This window comes from Montipora foliosa, chromosome 7, assembly GCF_036669935.1.
Source record: "Montipora foliosa isolate CH-2021 chromosome 7, ASM3666993v2, whole genome shotgun sequence".
Classification (NCBI taxonomy): Eukaryota; Metazoa; Cnidaria; class Anthozoa; order Scleractinia; family Acroporidae; genus Montipora; species Montipora foliosa.
Genome location: NC_090875.1, coordinates 13,102,799 through 13,120,298, shown reverse-complemented (window position 1 = coordinate 13,120,298; position 17,500 = coordinate 13,102,799). Strand labels below are relative to the sequence as shown.

Sequence of the window (17,500 nt, the reverse complement as noted above, 5' to 3'; positions counted from 1 at the left end):
TGTCAAATTCTTGTAAACTAGCACGTTCTGTTCTGCTTAGTATTATCAATAAAGATTTTCATTCAGCTATGCTGCCTGCTCGGGATTTCTCGCTTGGTCCCACAAGATCAAAGATCACAATTTTTTGGTGTTTTGTCCTATATGTTAATCCTATAATTGACCAAGCCTGTTCGGTTAAGCTGGCTGGATATTGGCCTCGCTCTTTTTTGGCGTGTTTATGGACCTCGACTTGGTCACGGTCCATAAACACACAAAAAGAGAACTTGGCCAATATCCAGCCATCTTCACCTCACACTTCGTCAATAACCCATTTATATTTCGCCAAGTCTCGCTTGCTATAGGCACATTGTCTTAATAATATCCTTGATATGTAGAGTAAGCCAAGGCTTGTCGCTAGGATGAATTCGTGTTGTTTTCATTTGCATCATTTCGTCGAGAATAGCTGTCAGTTTTTGAGTCAATATTTCCACCTTTCCATTCACCCCTTGGGCATTTTTAAATGTTAAATGTTAAAACATCTCATCCTACGAGCCAATTTGCCACAAAGTCCAACGTTTTCAGTCTACCCCATGCCTTTTCAAACTTTATGCGGTAAGTAGATTCTTCAACTTTCATTGCTTCCCAGTTCACTCAAGACTTCAACATTGCTACAACTAAAAAGTCTGTAAACTGTCTTGAAATACCCAAACCTTGCTTGCACTATTTCTCTCACTTTTTTGTACAGTATCAGCTACGTGCCAACTAAATTTGCTTCAAATTGTGACCGACTGTCAGACTATCCTTCTAAAGTTAATGATGCAGGAATTATAATCTCTAATCTTGTTTGGCCTTCCCAATAACTCAAGATCTAAAGACAATTACAACTAAAAAACCTGAACAATTGTATTGAAATACTTAACCTTGCCTGCACTATATATATTTCTCTCCTTTTTGGCATACAGCTACATCTTCATGCCAATTTGCTTCAACTCCTGACCGTTGTCAAACTACCCTTTCAAATCATTTTTATGTGGTGAATATGTTTTCAAATTTTCTGTGCCTTCCAATGACAAAACGTGTCTTGAAATACTCACCAGTTTCAAGTTGCACTTCAAGTCGACGAGGTCGGAACAAAGCATTGTCGATGAGGTCCCTTCTGTTTGTCATTCCCTGACTAACTGACTGATTAATAAATATGTATGTATATATGTAGCAACTATCTTAAACCACGATTCCAAATAATTACAGGATATGACGTGGCGAGGTGTGAATGAGCGGCAACTGTCAGTTTCTGATTGGTCAATGGCCAAAGGACGAATACATTATCATTATATAAACACCAATGTTTTACCAGATGAGCTTTCGCGCCAAAACATTATATCTACAAGCGTGAACACAACATAACCGTTATCGTTACATAACTTTGTCATTGCTTAATAATAAAATGATCCTTGATGTGCGGAGTAAGCCGAGGCTTGTCGCTAGGATGCATTCGTTTAGTTGTAATTGGCATTGTCTCGTCGAGAATAGTTGTCAGTTTTTGAGTGGATATTTCCACGTTTTCATTCACCCCTTGGGCATTAATTTTAATACCTCATCGCAATTATTGAGGCAAATCGTCAACACGGGTGTTTGCTGGACGCATTGTTCTTACTTCCGCGGAATGGCTTTCATCTTTTCTTGTTTTTGAGTGTTTGCTGGAAGCCATTAATGATCTGATTTTCCACGTGGAGGAAGATGAGGATTGTATAAGCTAGATATGTTTGTGAGAATATGGTCAAGCGATTTTTTGCCACAAGTCGGTGCAAAAACAAGTTTACGTAGGTTGAAAATTACGCGTAAGCCCTTGAGTTCAAATCTCCGGCTAGTAGAATACCTGCTGACGGATTTTATAATAAATATGCACGAAAGAAGTACCCAGCCACAAAACATGTCTTGAAATAACTAGTTGTCTCTTGACGTTTTCAGAAAGCATCAGCTACGAGCCAATTTGCCACAAAATCCCACATTTTCAACCTACCCCTTTTCAAACTGTCTCTTCCCTATGGTGATAGTCTTCGGAGGAAACATCCCAAAGGCAAGGTCTTGCCTCGTATAAGCCAATTAGTGGAAAAATGTCCTCTTGACTCCACTTTTTACTCCAACATATATCCACGAGTTTTGTTGGGGATCTGTCTTTAAATTCTCACTCACTCGTAACCGGAAGTTCGATCTAATTAGCCAATCAGGTTGGACAGCATAACACAGCATAGAAAGCTGTGACACACATGGCTTGATTTTTGCGCTGTCATTGCTGTTTGTGGCTTTTATATTTAAGTGTTTGAGCACCCTCTGCTGCATTTAGAAGCAAGAGACTGAAGAAGTAAGGAAATGGCGTTCTTCGACGGTGAAGCAAAAGATTCTGAACAAGTACACATTGGTGCAATTAATTGTGCATCGCCTTTCAGTCACCAACGCGTAGACATAAAATGTGGAAATCGAATCGATGGTGAGAAGACACTGAGAAGTCCCTGTCGATCCCTAAACTCACGGAGGATTATTAAAATCCATTTAGAAAGTGACTTTCACTTGGAGAGTGACATCGAAGCTATCATAGTGTACCAATGTTTATCGAAGCCATCAGGAAGTTCAGCAAGCTATGAGTCACCAAAGCCATATGAATCCTAGACTCCTTCGCAGCCGGTCGGGCCGGAGTCACGCAACGCTTCCCTTCCCCACGCGTGGGGAAGGGGAGGGTTGCGTGACTCCGGCCCGACCGGCTGCGAAGGAGACTATATGAATCCAAAATGAAAAACATGACTGACATGACAAACATGACAAACAGTGAGGCAACCAAACAACTCATACACTAGTATAAGACACTAGTACTTGTGTGGCGGACCAGAATGACGAACTGTCGAAAGACTCGTTCATCGATTATGTAAGTAAGAATGGATGAGGAATCCGCACCGATCTCCAGCGATAGAGCAAGGCTGAGTCCGTTCGCAAATATAAACATGCTCCCCGGGACAGAGAACCTTCCAGAATTCCTTACAAGAAAAAGTTGAGCTTGTTCCGTAAAGACACGGTTATTAGAAAGTGTATGGTGGATTTATGTTTAAAGAAGAACGTATAGAGCTCGTCTGAGTTGAGAAAGTGTTTGCGTCTTGCTTTTTGAAAGTATCTTGCAGTAAGAATGTCTAGATCTATACCACAACTCAGACGTAACAAATCTTCGAGAGTAGTCGATTCTAATTGTCGTGTTTATCGTATTACCCGAAGGACTGCTAAACACAAAAAAATACTTATCAGTACTACTGTGTATTCAAGATCAATCTGTTACTAAGCATTCAACAAAGTTGAAGCAACAAAGTGAGAGTTATTGTGTCAGTAGCTTTTCTATTGATATCAGGAGACATTGAATCAAACCCCGGCGCTGTTGCTCATGAAACAAGTACACATACAGTCCTGAGAAATCCATCCTTCTATGGCAGTGTTGCAGGCTCGATTAGCTCAGCAAGGATTGAAGGCACTAGAATGTACCTCAGATGGTTCATGCTTCTTTTGTCCGTTGCCCACCAGTTATAGAATGATCCACCCTATCACACGACCGTGCGTGCTACTGGAGTTGAATACACCAGAAACAACCGTCAAAGATTTATTGAACCCCATAACAGAGCAATTATGGGTGTGTTGTCATAGTAATACACATGGTGTGATGCACTTATTGTGTAAGCAGTTTCACATATATTAAATGTTCACACAGTACAATACGCATAACTGAATCGATTGAAGGATGGGCACCAGTAACTGTTATCAGTCCTATAAGCGGACAACAGGGAACTACTGTTATTAATATTGGACATCTAGATAAAGGACACTATGTCTCAGCAGTTCCGTTAGATTATTATATTGACAGAATTTCAGGTTATGAAATCAGCAGTACCAATGTCAACTACTATTCAGAGGTAATAATCGATTAATTAACCACGGCCAAAGATGATGCGAATCTCAGTAATAATTTTTCCAAAGCAGAGGTAAAAACAGCGCATATGAGAGAATCCATCAGGCGAAACGCCAAGAGCAAGACTCTCTTTGACATTCTATGTCAAAAGGGATTCAGTCTTTCCATGATAAGATAATACATAGCCCTGAATACATATGCACTTGTTGTGATCAGTTATGGTATAGATCATCTGTCTCTAAGTGTAACAGTAGCAAATACACTGGTAAACGTTCGCAAAGTTTGTAGGAATAATGTACATGTATACCTTAAACACCCACAGATAAGCCACATTTTTTTCCAAATATGATCGCTAGAATTCGGGGATGCGGCTTATCTGCGGGAACATTTGAACATGTTTGAAAAAGACCGCTACCGGTGTCCAGGTCCGTTCTAATGCCTAGTTACTAAGCCACGAGAGGTTTTGTTCACGTTCTCGTTGTAATGCAAACGTCTATGGAAAAACTGTGTTGAATGAAGAAATTCCTGTCAACAAGTACCAGAAAAAGATTAATCACATGTTAAAGTTGGTGGAAACGATGTTCATTTTATTTAAAGTGCTAAAATTGTAAGACTTTGAAGTATTTTCCTTTTCAATTTTAATTATAGTATACGTTCGATGAACAGTCGATGAAGAAGACTTCTAAAGACTCGACTCTGGGATTTCTTTTGATTTCTTTCAAAAAACTTTTTTTTGCGAAATTTGACCTGCTTATCTGCAATTGTTTACCGGGTAACTGGCACAAAAAGTGTTGATAATACTGAATGGATCAGCTGGTATTTTTTACAGGTCACAGGTCATTGTTTTACCAATACAGAAAATATCCTTAACATTCATAAAAGCTAACCTTGGGCCTAAAAACTTTTGTTAAGGCCTAATTAGGCCAAAAGTTAACATTTATAAATATTAAGGATACTTCTGTATTGGTAAAACAATGACCTGTGACCTGGAAAAATCACTAGCCGGAATGGATCGGGTGACCCGAAAATACTGACCCCCGGTCTGTGGACTACCCCAGAAATACCCCAAAGGTATGCTAGTCTACTGCTGTTTTTTTTTTTTTACCCAAAACAACAACTTCCCCAAGAATACTAATATTCGTCGTGAGCAGCGTCACAATTAGTGCTAAGCCTAAACATCCATTTTAAACAGCTTTGGTCAGCAGTAATCTGTCTTCCGTCGTCATAGAGGCATTTTAAGATATCCAACGATTTTCCCCTTCTTTTGTCGCCTCTGTGCATCGCTAACGTTTATCATCACCAATTTTCCACAGTATTCCAATGTTTATATCCCAACTCCTGAAATTAACCAGCTGATGCACGACAAGAAGTTACAAGAGGAGTGTCTTCAGTATGTTGCAAAGAAAGGTAAGTGGGGATGAATATTAGTGGGTCCAAGTACCAAGTCGCAAATAGTCGTGGCAAATATCCATCGCGTTCACCCACACAGAGGTAAACAATTGTTTAAAGTACCTCTAGCCACAAATCATTTTTTATTGCTGAGATAAATCTGTTCTCGTAAGCCATTGCAAAAGTATTCAAAATTCCAATTTTTTCGCGTCGTTAAATTTTACAAAACCAGTTGTTTGTCGAGGTGGCAGTGTTTGAGGACCTCGAATGAGAAAGTTTAGCAAACAAGAAATTAGTTTTGAGACCAGTGCTGAGAATGCACGTACCAAAAAAGGATTTTTGAGGCTAAACATTATCTCTTGGAGCTTATATACGCATTGTATTATTCACCTCCCTGCTGCCGAAAGGAAACAACATGGGGTCCCGTTAAGATTCTGTGTTGTATTTGCATTATAATCTTGCATTCACATTTATATGATATGGAAATACCTGGAACAAAACGTTTTATGCCCAAAAAGGTTCGAATTGGATACAGCGTTGAGTTTGCGGAAAAGACCTAGGTTACCTGGCCTATGAATGGAAGCGAGGCTGCCGTTGACGCTGCTTTGATACAAACCTTTGTGCTTGTCTAATGTAAATGTAGACTAATGAGAATTACAACAAAACAATTTAGATGATAAAGCAGTGAAGCCTCGCAGCCATTCATAGGCTTGGTCACTGAGCAAACAACTGTAAATTGGCCTATTGGTCTATTGTTTATTTTCCCGCAAAACGTAATTTTCTGACGCTGATTGGGACCAGAGGCCCGTTTCTCCAAAGTCCCGAAACTTGATGGGCCATTTTCGGGTGTCGCAATTCCCTCTGTATCTCAAGAATGGAGAGGTTTTAGGTCGTCAAATCTCACAGCAAGTTTGGTTTTTGTTACCTTGAAAACATGTTAAAAAATCGGCTTTCCAAAACAAACGGTTGGCAGTTTCACAAATGGCTTTTCGGGACTATTGAGAAACGAGGGCCAGGCCGATTTGGGTAAATCTTACCTTTGGGTGATGGACTCTTGGAGAAGAACGGAAAGGTATTTGGCTGCCTTTGCCCCGAATTCTTAACGAACCTTCGCGGGATCCTATTACCCGGAACCTCCGTCTTCCATATTAACCCTTTGAAACAACCGTGTCCCGTATCTATCTATTTTTAGAAGCACTTCGCAGGAGGGGAAAGGGGGGGGGGGGGGGGGGGGAGTTTAGGTGGTGTTTTGAACCTCAGGTCACACATCTGTGACTATCACGTCCTTTCACAATAGCCAATCATGAGTGACCTATGGTCAGGCATTTATTACGTATGTGAACCACTTGACGTATGTTATCAACCACATACGTCACAAACGTCAAAATATAGTAGTTCTAAAAATAGAACGATACGGGAAAGGGTTGACTCAAGGGTACATTACAGATGAAAGCTCCGGGTAATGGGCTTCTGACCTTCGCCATTTGTGGAGAAATGACTCCTAATATAATCCCCTCGGATTTTTGCTCAATTCCAGGTCTGCCGTCATTTCGTGACGTGTTCATGTTGTACTGTGGGCTCAGTGCAGGAGCAACAGTGAAAGACCTTTGTTCACGATATAATCCCAGCAAGCTTCACGTGGATGAGAGGTGAGCGAAACAGATCATTTACAACAAACATGGTCAATGATTGGCATACATGATGCTGTAGCTTGGATTCCAGAACTAGAGCAGTTTTCAATTGAGTGTCGACAGTAATTAGTGAATTGCATTGGTTTTGCATTACTTAACTCAGTTATTGGTTCAAAGTTCTCGCGCCACTTTTTCAACCAATCAGAAGTAAAACCAAAACCAATCGTGGCTCGCGCGTGCACATTTTCCCGCGCTTTGTGTCGGGCTGCGTGTAATTACTTGGAGTTTTGATTGGTTCACTGGATTGTCTCCGCCCTTTTTGACTGGCCAAAGTAATTACTTTGGTTTTGGTTTTACGACACTCGATTGAAACTCGCTCTACTTGATGCTGTAGCTTGGATTCCGAATTAAAAAGACACGTTTCACTTAACCAGAATGCAAATTTTCAGATAAATACCACGCAAGGCAAAGATTTCATGAGGACCTTTTGCTCTCCATATGAAACTTTCTATGATAAAGCGTCCCATGTAGGTGGAAGTTTTAAAGTTACTAAAGATAGAACAAGCGAGAAAAACAAGGTAGAACAGGAACTAAACACGGATGGAAATCTTCCGAAAATGAAATTTAAAAAAACAGCTTTAAGGATTGGTATCAAATTCATTGAGGCGTAACTGGAGAGCAAACTCTGCTTTTTCCATACAACTTCCCAAAATTTCTCCCACTTATATCAACGTATGTTTAATATTGTGCATTATAGCCTGGGACAAAAACGGCGATTTCCATTTAGAGATTTTAAGACTATTTTTTTATTATCATCATATCCACAGCAATTCAAACTGGTTACATCACAAAATATCTCTATACGCCGGGCAATTCAAGAAATTAAACGTTTGCCCTGACCATAACATTTCTCACCATTCTTGTGCACGTTTGTGCACGATCTGTCAAAAAAGCACTGCTTTATTGGCCACTTTGAGGTTGCGCGGGAGACAGGGTCGACAGCCTTGTTAAATTGCATTGCGAGACTGGTTTTGGGTACGCATTTTCATCATTGCATGTGCAGAGCAAGAACTCAAGTTGCCAGAAAGCAATATACTAGAAGCTGAGCTTCACAAACGAGATTATTGTACAATTGCAATTTAAAAACCATGGCTCGCTTGCCAAGGTGCAAAATTGTCCGGAAAACGAAAAGATTTGATCAAAAGGTCAGCGAGATCGTGGTACATACGACGTTTACTTAATGACAACGTAAGTTAGAAAGATCTAACCCGAAGTCAACTGGCGATTTCCGAGTTCATGTCTCCCTCCTCTTCAAAAAGAGTCTAAGTGCGACGCTTTTGTGATAAAAATTAGTTTTCATTTATATTTAAAGTAGAACTAATTACCATCCTAAAAACTTCGCACTTAGACTCGCTTTGCAGAGGAGGCAGACATGAACTCGGAAATGACCAATTGTTATCGCCAAGAATATCCGAAAGTCTTTTTGCTTTGTATATGTAATCGCATGGGCCCCAGGGCAACTGTAAGGATTAATTTCACGCATATTTTCAAAGTTTTCACAAAATTGCCCAAGTCACGAAGCGACGAGGGCAATTTGAAATTAATCCTTTATTGCACGAGAGCACATTGGGATTACACATTTATCACATACAGGGCAAAATTATTGAGGGAAGCACGTTCAGTGCCTGGAGAAAATGACGTCAGCACGCTGCCATTCGGTTGAAGTTCAATTCAATAAATTGCCAACAGAAATAGCGCTTAAAATGCGTTTTATATGTAGACAAAAAAGTAGTTTACTCGGGAAGAATATTCTCTTGTAACTTCGCTTGCTCTGGGTAAGTAGCTGTTAACCAATCAGGGTCAAGTAATCATGCCCTCTTGATTATTAAAACTGCCCTAGTGGTTTAGGAAAAATACCCTCCGTCTCAGCAAATCAGCATTCAGTAATTTTACTCAGTATGTGATAAGCAGAGTAAACGACTGCATAAACTGTGCCATGTCCCCAAAAACAGCCCCACAATGCAATTCAATAAGACTCTCGACCCCGTCTCCCACTCAACCTCAAAGTGGCCTATAGGTTGACTGATAATTTTCTCTCGGTATATTAGCTGTTGTCTTAGACCTAACTAGTACAGGTGGATAGAAATAAAACAAATTCTGACGCACGAAACCATCACAGTACAGTCTTCAAGTGTGGCATCTTGATCTTCCCTGTACAAATCTGGAAACAAAACTGAAATCAGAGCTACGGCTTGTGCAAGAGTTACTTCCCTCGGTCATAAAGGGAGGAAAAGCTTTTCCTTAGCCCCTTTTTTTAAGGGGGAAGGGGGGGGAGCTTTTTCATTCCGAAACACTAAAACACTAATTCTGGGATTGGGATATTTCTGAGTTTCTGTTTGTCTAGGTTTCGAAGTGAGTCTTGGTGCTCAACTATTGAAAGGAAAATGAGTTTGATTTTCATAAGAATACGCCCTCATTTTGTGCACCAGGACTCGCTTTGAAACTGAGGCATGCAGGAAGTCGGAAATGGGCTATTAGGGAGGTTACGTAACGAGGACGACGACGGCTACGAGGACTTCATTTAAAAATACGAGTTCGCGTTATTCATATCACTACGAAACTATTTCATGTCGTTCGCGTTAAAAATGTGTAGTTACTGTCGAGGAATTAAACTGATATGAGTGAGTTGGAAGCGTAGAGAGAGAACTGAAAATTCATCGTCATGTGCTAACGTCCTCCACAGAACCTTAATATTGATTTTGGTCATTTCACGTCGTCATTTAGGAGATGACGGCAAATAAATGTACCAAAATGTAAAACGCACGTGCAGAGCGTGCAGAGCCACTGTTTTTGCTCACTAAACCTATTGCTTTGTAGCGTCGTCGTTGCCGTCGGCGTCGTCGTTTCGTAAGCTCCCTATTGAGGGCTTAAAGACTCCCGGTCAAAAAGAAGTGAAGAGAGCGCATGCACACAAAGGGAATTTAAAACTGCATGCTGTATGCAGGAAGATTGACGACCAAGTTAAGCTGTTCGAGAATAAATGGAATTAAAATAATATCTGATGGAAGGGTTAAAAGGAACCTCACTGGGTGCAAAGAGCGTTTGACGCATTCTAAAACGTATTTGAGTTTATTAACTTCCAAAACTATCTATCTTTTTATAACAAACTATTCCTTACCTATTGCGTTCGTTGAATTTATTACAATGGTGGACCTCTAAGACTGAAAAGATTAACAAATGTCAAGTGTAAGCACAATATGGAACTAAAAAGCTGTTGCGTAACGATTCAAGAAGATCGCCTCCTGGATTTACTCCCACAGTAGTTAGGTTTAGGATGGATCGTTGTCTACATCAGATCATCAAGACCTAGTGTTACCGTAGCCTGCGTAGCTGTCGGTTCTGTTTTGGCGGAAAGTGTGAGATCTCGAGCGGCGAAGCCGAGATAAGGCTGGGGCGAGGGGGAACAAGGAACGGTACTTTCGTTTCCCCCGCTCCAGCTTTCTCGCCCCGCTCGAAATCTCTCGCCGCACTCCGCAACAACAGAACGGCATCTACGCTGGCTGGACTTGATTTCAGTGTACACTGAGGCAAAAATTGGGCAGTGGTACGATCATTCTAATTTGAGAATACGGAGCAAGTTACTGGGATCTTTACATCTCTAAAAGTAAGTACGAAGACGCCCTACACAAGGAAATGCAAACCGGAAACCAACAGTTGTAGAAAACAGGCGACGTCGTTAGAGATTCCTCCACGACTACATTTTTAAAAGACAGGTTGGTCGCGATAGGACCCGGCTCTGTATTGCTTACGTTTTCACAGAGCCCTGTCTGTCTGGATCCCTGAATAGGCGCCAAGTAAGCCATAAGTGCAACAGAAACTCGAGCCAACTTCAGACTCACTTCACGCGTTATCGCCTTGTCGTGTTTCAGTTGGATCTGCACAAATTCGCATTCGATGAGGATAATCGTACTTCGGCTTCTCTGAAAATACCTCGTTTTTAAAGTTTCATAGTAAGGTACTTCAAATAAAATAAACCCCGTTCACATTCATAGTAGACCTCGGGCATACTTAAAGCCTTCTTACGTCACTAGTATGAACCCGCCTAATACACCAACGATTGATTGATAAATGACCCGCACAAAAAAGGAAATACCGCTATTATTACAGCGCTTGTTCTCCCTTTTTTAAATTAATGCTAAGCACCAAGGGGGAGAAAAATTGTGCCTTTTAAATCACATATACGACTTGTTCGACATTCCTAAGATAACGACCGTAAAGTTCACAGGAGTCGTTTCACAACTCTCTGGGATAGACAATATAGACCATAATTGAAGAGACCCTGTCTAACAACTCTTCTTAAAATTCTATGGGACGTTAAGGAACCCTGAGAAAGAGTGAAACAGGGATCTTTAAGTACTTTGGTCTAGTCTTGTTTTGGGAACATTGTAACTGAAGCTCGCTATTTGTGTTACCTAAACAATAGTTGATCGAGGGACTGGTTATGAAACCTTACAACCTTCAAAAGCGAGAACAATGTCTCAATGTCCCTTTTATTTTCGCTTCGCAAGGGTTCGCAAATTATAGTTGCGCATAATTTTTATCGAAAGATATAATTGGTTATCTTCTCGAAAAAAGGTGTGTTTTGAGCACCGTCAACGCCAAAAATACAGACAAAAACATGAAACAAAGAGACTTGTCGAGTTTCATAACCACCTCTGTGCATTAACTATGCCCAAACTTAAACTAAGATAAGGATATAGCCTTGATCAGTAGTTAAGCACGAAGAAATTAAAATGTGACCACTGTTTGAAAAAAAAAAAAAAAAAAAAAAAACCATTAATTGGCGAATTTTCCAAATCGCAGGAAAAACATTTCAAAGCAACGAATTTCTAAGAACAATACTGAACTCATCAAAGGCCTACAGTATATGAAATATTATATTCAAAGGCTCATTAGCATAGCTCTTACCATTGCTCGTCTTCTAGGAGACTCAAGAACTTGTCCACCCGATCCCGCTTGTTGGACTGGTAAAGAAAAAACAAATGTTGAGTCGAAAACATGTCGATGAGTTAAGACATCAAAAAGTAACCGTAAAGTTTTCAAAGAGTGAAACCGATACGGAAGGGCATTATCATTAGTTAATTTATTCACATAGACACAAATTCAATCAACAAGGAAACATGCATCATTAATTTTAAAAGATGAAATCCATGTTTTTCACAACCGAGACAAAAGATTTGCATACGAAAAAAACAATGTTTCTGAGGCTTAATTTTGGAAACCAATGTGGCACAGGAACATCAACATCAACTACCGTGTTGTCATTTGAATATTACTTTAGATGGTAAAATGAATTTCGTCTAATTTAGATTTAATGTACCTGAATAGCCATTTCTGCCGCCATCATAAGTAGTTTCTTTATGCCAATAATACCCTTGAGGAAAAAAAAATTATTACAGTTAACACAGCAAATAAGATGAAGGCAAAAGGCAAGTTACTACACGAGCCACTGGGGATCACACGAACAGAGGTCATCCCAGCTTCCGAAGCATGAAGCGACGAAGAGTATTGCTACTTCCCCCTTAACGGTCACTGGTCCATCGAAAGGCTTCCCCAAGAGTGTGTCACAGGAAACCATTAATACAATTAAGTGATGAGACAGAGCGTGGAACTAAGATTCTTTTCCATAGGAAACAACACGATGGCAGAGCCGAATCTCGAACCAGCGGCCCTAAGGCCGGCAGCTCGGCGCGCTAATAGGGACCTTAAGATCTACGACGGCGACGTCGACGAAAACGTCACCTCAAAACAGAACTTTGCTCTGGTAAAAGTCTTTCGCGATTATTTCATCTCGTTCACGTCGCACATGTGGGCGAAGTAAATCCTAAAAATGAATTGGTACGAGCGGTTTCAGACTGAAAATAGAGAATGAAAGATTCCCTGTTGCATGCTCACGTTGTCGCCAAACCCAAAATTTAGTGATTTCACGTCGTCGTCACGCAGAGAACCGCAGAAATATGAGCTAAAATCCGTGCTGCACGTGCAGCACGATTATTTATGCTCTTTTAACCAATGATATCATTGTTTTGTGGCGTTTTCGTCGACGTCGTCGTCGTAGTTCTTAAGCTCCTAATCACTACGCTACGCTACGCGCACTCCTCATACCAGGTGCCTCCTGGTTCCCAGAGCCTCTCATCTTAGGGGTTCCTTATAACATAAAGACGATGAAGATTGTTTAAGGGTTTGGTTGTTTCATGGTTGGTGGAAACCGTAAAATAATGATGACTGTTATTTCTCTGACACTAATGTACCTTTGATGACCCCTCATTTCTCTCGATTTCTTTGACTTCGTTCGGCATCAAACATACTTAGAAGCAAATCCTGAATAAACACAAAATAGCCAGAGACTTAAAAGCAAACCTAGATGAAGACTCAAAGACTCCCTCCCCAGGCTTTAGTTGTGCCTAACTTGGTGGCACGTTTCAGATAAGTTTGGGGGGGAAGCGACTTGAGGTCTTCGCTGTATCACGCGACTATGGTCGGTAGCACTGAAAGCTAAATAGCAATCCTCCGGCCTCCAAAAGGCTTTTACACAGCGCTTTGAGAATGAATTCCTTGCGAGCTAAGCGTTGACTAAAACCGACTCAAAGAGCAGTAGTTTTAGAAAGGTGCTGTCAACAGAATCAGCAATCTCATTATTTCACATCGTTTGTCAAAACTGATGCCAAGGTTTAATAAGCCATCTTTTCGGCCTCCAGAAGTTGCTGGAAGATACATAAATGCCTTGTCTTGTTTTCGCCTTTGTTTCTATCTCCCGTGGTACACTTTTCGTCTAATGATAGAGGCCTTCATAAACCCCCAACCCTAAGCCTGACGTGGTCAATAATTCATTCGCTGAGTTTATAGAGAGCCGAGTATTAGGCAGCTAGTAATATGAAAGAATCAATGTTTAATTGCATACTGACGCCTGAAGGCACACTGGCTTGTGAGATTGATTGTCAGTTGAAGACAAAGGCAGGATAACATGAATAACGGTGGGTTTGAACGGCCTTCTACAATTCCTCCCTGCCCATGGTTTCGCAGATAACGAAATCTGGCGACAGCTTGTTGTTCCAATAAACGATTAACTTGCGAAGCCGCCTCTTAAATACAAGGAGTAATATCTACGGTGAAGACTTCACCTTTGGCGATTGTTATGTTTTTTGGCGGCTAGCGGCTGTCCTCTTTAATTATTTTCCAATCTATTTTTAAATTTTGCAGCACCTATGGGGACACTACTCACAGGATAAATTTTGGCCGGTCAGGATTTCGAGCAGAATAAGAGATTCTTGAGGGCGAATATATCTGTTCGGCATGAATAAGGGCATTTTTCGTGCAGGCTGAATTTGAGCATGAATACATGGAAAATCAGCGGCACTAATGGATATGCACTCACAGTTGTGAGAGACAACTTGAAACTGAAACAAATGGAAAAGTAGCCTTTGTGTTTGATTTGATTTGATTAGGAACTCTAAAGTAATATGGGGGTGTTTTAGCATGATACCGGTTACGAGTTTCATCGCCGGTTCTTACTTATCTTTTATCGGCTCTGTATCGTTGTTTTAGCATGATAGCCGTGGTGAAAAATCTCATACCAGTCACAACTCATACCGGTATGAGTTCATGCCGGCGGTAGTTGTACCGGATGCGAAAATTCTCATAACGGTATGAAAGAGTTATACACCGGTATCATGGAAGATACGCTACAATTTGACATCTTCATCCATTCCGGTACGAGTCGTCCAAGTCCGTGGTGGACTGGGACTATTGACCGCATGCGTTGTATTTTGTTTTTGGTTCATGCGTCATCCCTGGTGTCAATATTTGTGTCCTTCCATGTAAACGCGATAATGCAATTGACACCTCGTAACCAGAATGAAAACTCGTACCGGTATGAGATTTTACATGTACAACACGCCTGTAAAGATGAAGTGTACAAGTTTGCTTGCGGCGATGACTGGAACGATCTAATTAGTTTTTTTAGGGGTGTAGGGTCGCCCATGCCTCCGTTCTTTATTTTCGGCGACAAATATATTTTTTTTTCGGATAAACCGGGCGAGCAGGGCATTCGAGTAGAATAAGCGAGTTTTAACGAGCCACGCGCCGCGGCATGGCAGAATAGGATCATTTTTACGAGCAGTACTTTTTCCAAGGCCTAGTGGCGAAAAGGCGTGGCGAAGGCTATGACGTGATTCGAGACAGGAGCCAACGGGCATACATCCAATAAATTAGTCTGGCGCGTGTTGAACTAGGTACTAAATTAATTGAAACATAATTATCATTGTTTTAGCAGGTGCCAATGTAAATGGGGTATTGGTTCTCTTCGCTGCAGCATTCTCTTGATGCATATCATTCGCTGTAGTTTCTGGTTAGCCTTGTTCTCAGCTTTTTTCATTCAGCAAGGCAGGCAAGTAGCCGCTTGGAATACGGTGTTGGACTAAATCTCGGACCAATGGCGACATAATCTAAAAACAAAGGAATGAAGAAGTCGGACGTTTTAATAATTTGCTAAACAAAAAAAAAGATAAACTAAGGCTTGACCTGATATTTCTAAATGTGAGCTTAAAATTATTCAAGTTAAAATTAAACAAATCGAAAGTGAAACCGACTTTCGATTTGTTTTTTATCACAACTATTCAAGAGAGGGTTTATTTGGCTGAGGGCGTGACCTAAAATCATGACACAAAGAGCAAGTGCGTTGTCTATAGTGATCGTTTTTCACTGTCACGCAATAAGAAAATAACATGCGAAAGACGGGCACTCCAGTGGAGAAAAGTCAAGAAATTCGTGATGCATGTTAGTTAAGATAAAATGAAGAAGGAACACTTTCCTTCGCAAGTTTTAGGCCTGTGCGTTTCCCTCCGCCAAACTTCAGATTTCGTCGAAATGTTTCTGCAGGAAAATTTACAGAGAGCCCATTGTTAATGGAAAACGCCGATGTTGTGAAAAGCATCCATCGCTGTGGTGCCACAATATGGCGGGGGCCGGAAAATAGTGTCAACATCTGTTAGCTTACTTTGGCTATTCTAGGCGAGTGATCATCTATACTGAACTGACAGCTTATTTACGTCTAAGCGGCTTTTCCTATGATGCTTTAAATTTCCTAAAAAGGCTCAAAACCATGAGATAAATATATATTTCTCAAATAAACTTCGATGCGTGCGCCTCGTGTCACGCACCGTTTAATTTATTATATATAATTTTATATTGTTTAGCTATAGACTCAGAAAATTCAAACTGCTCCGGTTTCCAAACGAATTGCGGCTAAAAAAAATTCAGCTTTAAAATTCGCAAAATGGATACAATTTATTCCGCCTCTTATGCCTGAGAAGGATAAAAACGTTTCGTGGCTCTTTAAGTTTTTTGGATTTTAGAAAATGTATGCCGTCGGCGTGAAAAGCGATCTATAGTACTTCCTCGCAATATGTTTGCGGTTTCTTCCCGAATGAGCGTTCCGGGGGAGGAGGTGATTGGCTGTTACATGGTGCGTGAACAAATGACGCTAGCATGACGCGAGCAGCGTTGTCTAGACTCTTATCGACAACCGGCAAATTAGGGGCCAATCAGATTGCGAGATTATAAGCGATTGTGAACAAAGTGATGGTCATTCCACGGGTGGTGTGTCAGTGTGGTCCATTAGACACGTCGCCCTCATAATGTAATGTTACAGGTCCACCGCTAATCTCTCTTGATTATTCCCACTCTCGTTTAGCGAAAGTAGCAATGTGGACGAAGTGTCCTAAATATAAATTGGGTACATGTTTGATTTTTGGAAATGTTTTCTATTCGGAGCTCTTAAGCCAAAATTAAACAACCAAAGTGATTCTGAATACGCTTCAAAACTGTTTGCTCAAGCACTTCGCAATAGTCTTTGCATTGCTTTTTACCGTCTTTTAACAGGCTTTATTTTCGCATTCTGTTATTTTTATTGTTCGACATGTAATTACTTAGCTTTACGAGCGGTCGATTCCATTGTTTGCAGAATTGTATATAAACGGAAATTTTATTCACGAACTTTTCTAACTTGGAAAATGACGCGTGAGGCGGTCGAGACGTCGTTCCTACTTTTTATTCGGGCTCGTTTTTATAACTAAAACTTATAAAAAAGTTAATTTTTTCCTTGGGCGAATTGTCTGAAAAGGACTCTCATTTTCAGTTAGAGGCCGTACAAAGCATGAAATGTCATCCTCATTTTAAGAAATGGTCTTTTTTCTCGAGTTTGCGACTCGGCTGTATCTGGGAAAACAATGAACACAGCTCAGGAAATCAAACTGACGATTATTTTTGCCTCGAAATTCGATAGGAAGCGTAGATTAAGTTCTAACGCGTTAGAGCCAGCAACCAAGAAGCGCTAAAGATCACCACATAGACGCACTCCTAAAGGAGTCTACAGCACGCCGCTCTCTTCAGAGATAGGTAAACAGAAGCATACCGCAACTAGACCGCGCTATGTCATCAACAATGATACAGTCTGAGATCTGACTTGTCTGCATCGTGAATATCTGCAAAAACACAAAAA

At 40.7% G+C, this 17,500-nt stretch overlaps 1 protein-coding gene and 1 long non-coding RNA gene across 2 annotated transcripts in view; both read right to left on the bottom strand.

Annotated features, from left to right (window-relative positions):
• LOC138011247 (vesicle-fusing ATPase-like) overlaps positions 1–1,156 on the bottom strand; it is a 53,762-nt gene extending 52,606 nt beyond the window's left edge. Inside the window, exon 1 of the mRNA XM_068858200.1 lies at positions 1,074–1,156. Within this exon, the coding sequence (XP_068714301.1) occupies positions 1,074–1,118 (45 nt within the window). The 5' untranslated portion in view covers positions 1,119–1,156. The remainder of the gene's footprint in view (positions 1–1,073) is intronic.
• A 6,568-nt stretch (positions 1,157–7,724) lies between these two features.
• LOC138010331 (uncharacterized) lies at positions 7,725–12,346 on the bottom strand. Its single transcript, XR_011124448.1, has 4 exons — positions 12,323–12,346; positions 11,911–11,966; positions 10,121–10,163; positions 7,725–9,163 (listed from the first exon to the last, which is right to left on the bottom strand). It is a non-coding gene; the product is annotated as an uncharacterized lncRNA (long non-coding RNA).
• Between the last annotated feature and the right edge of the window lie 5,154 nt (positions 12,347–17,500).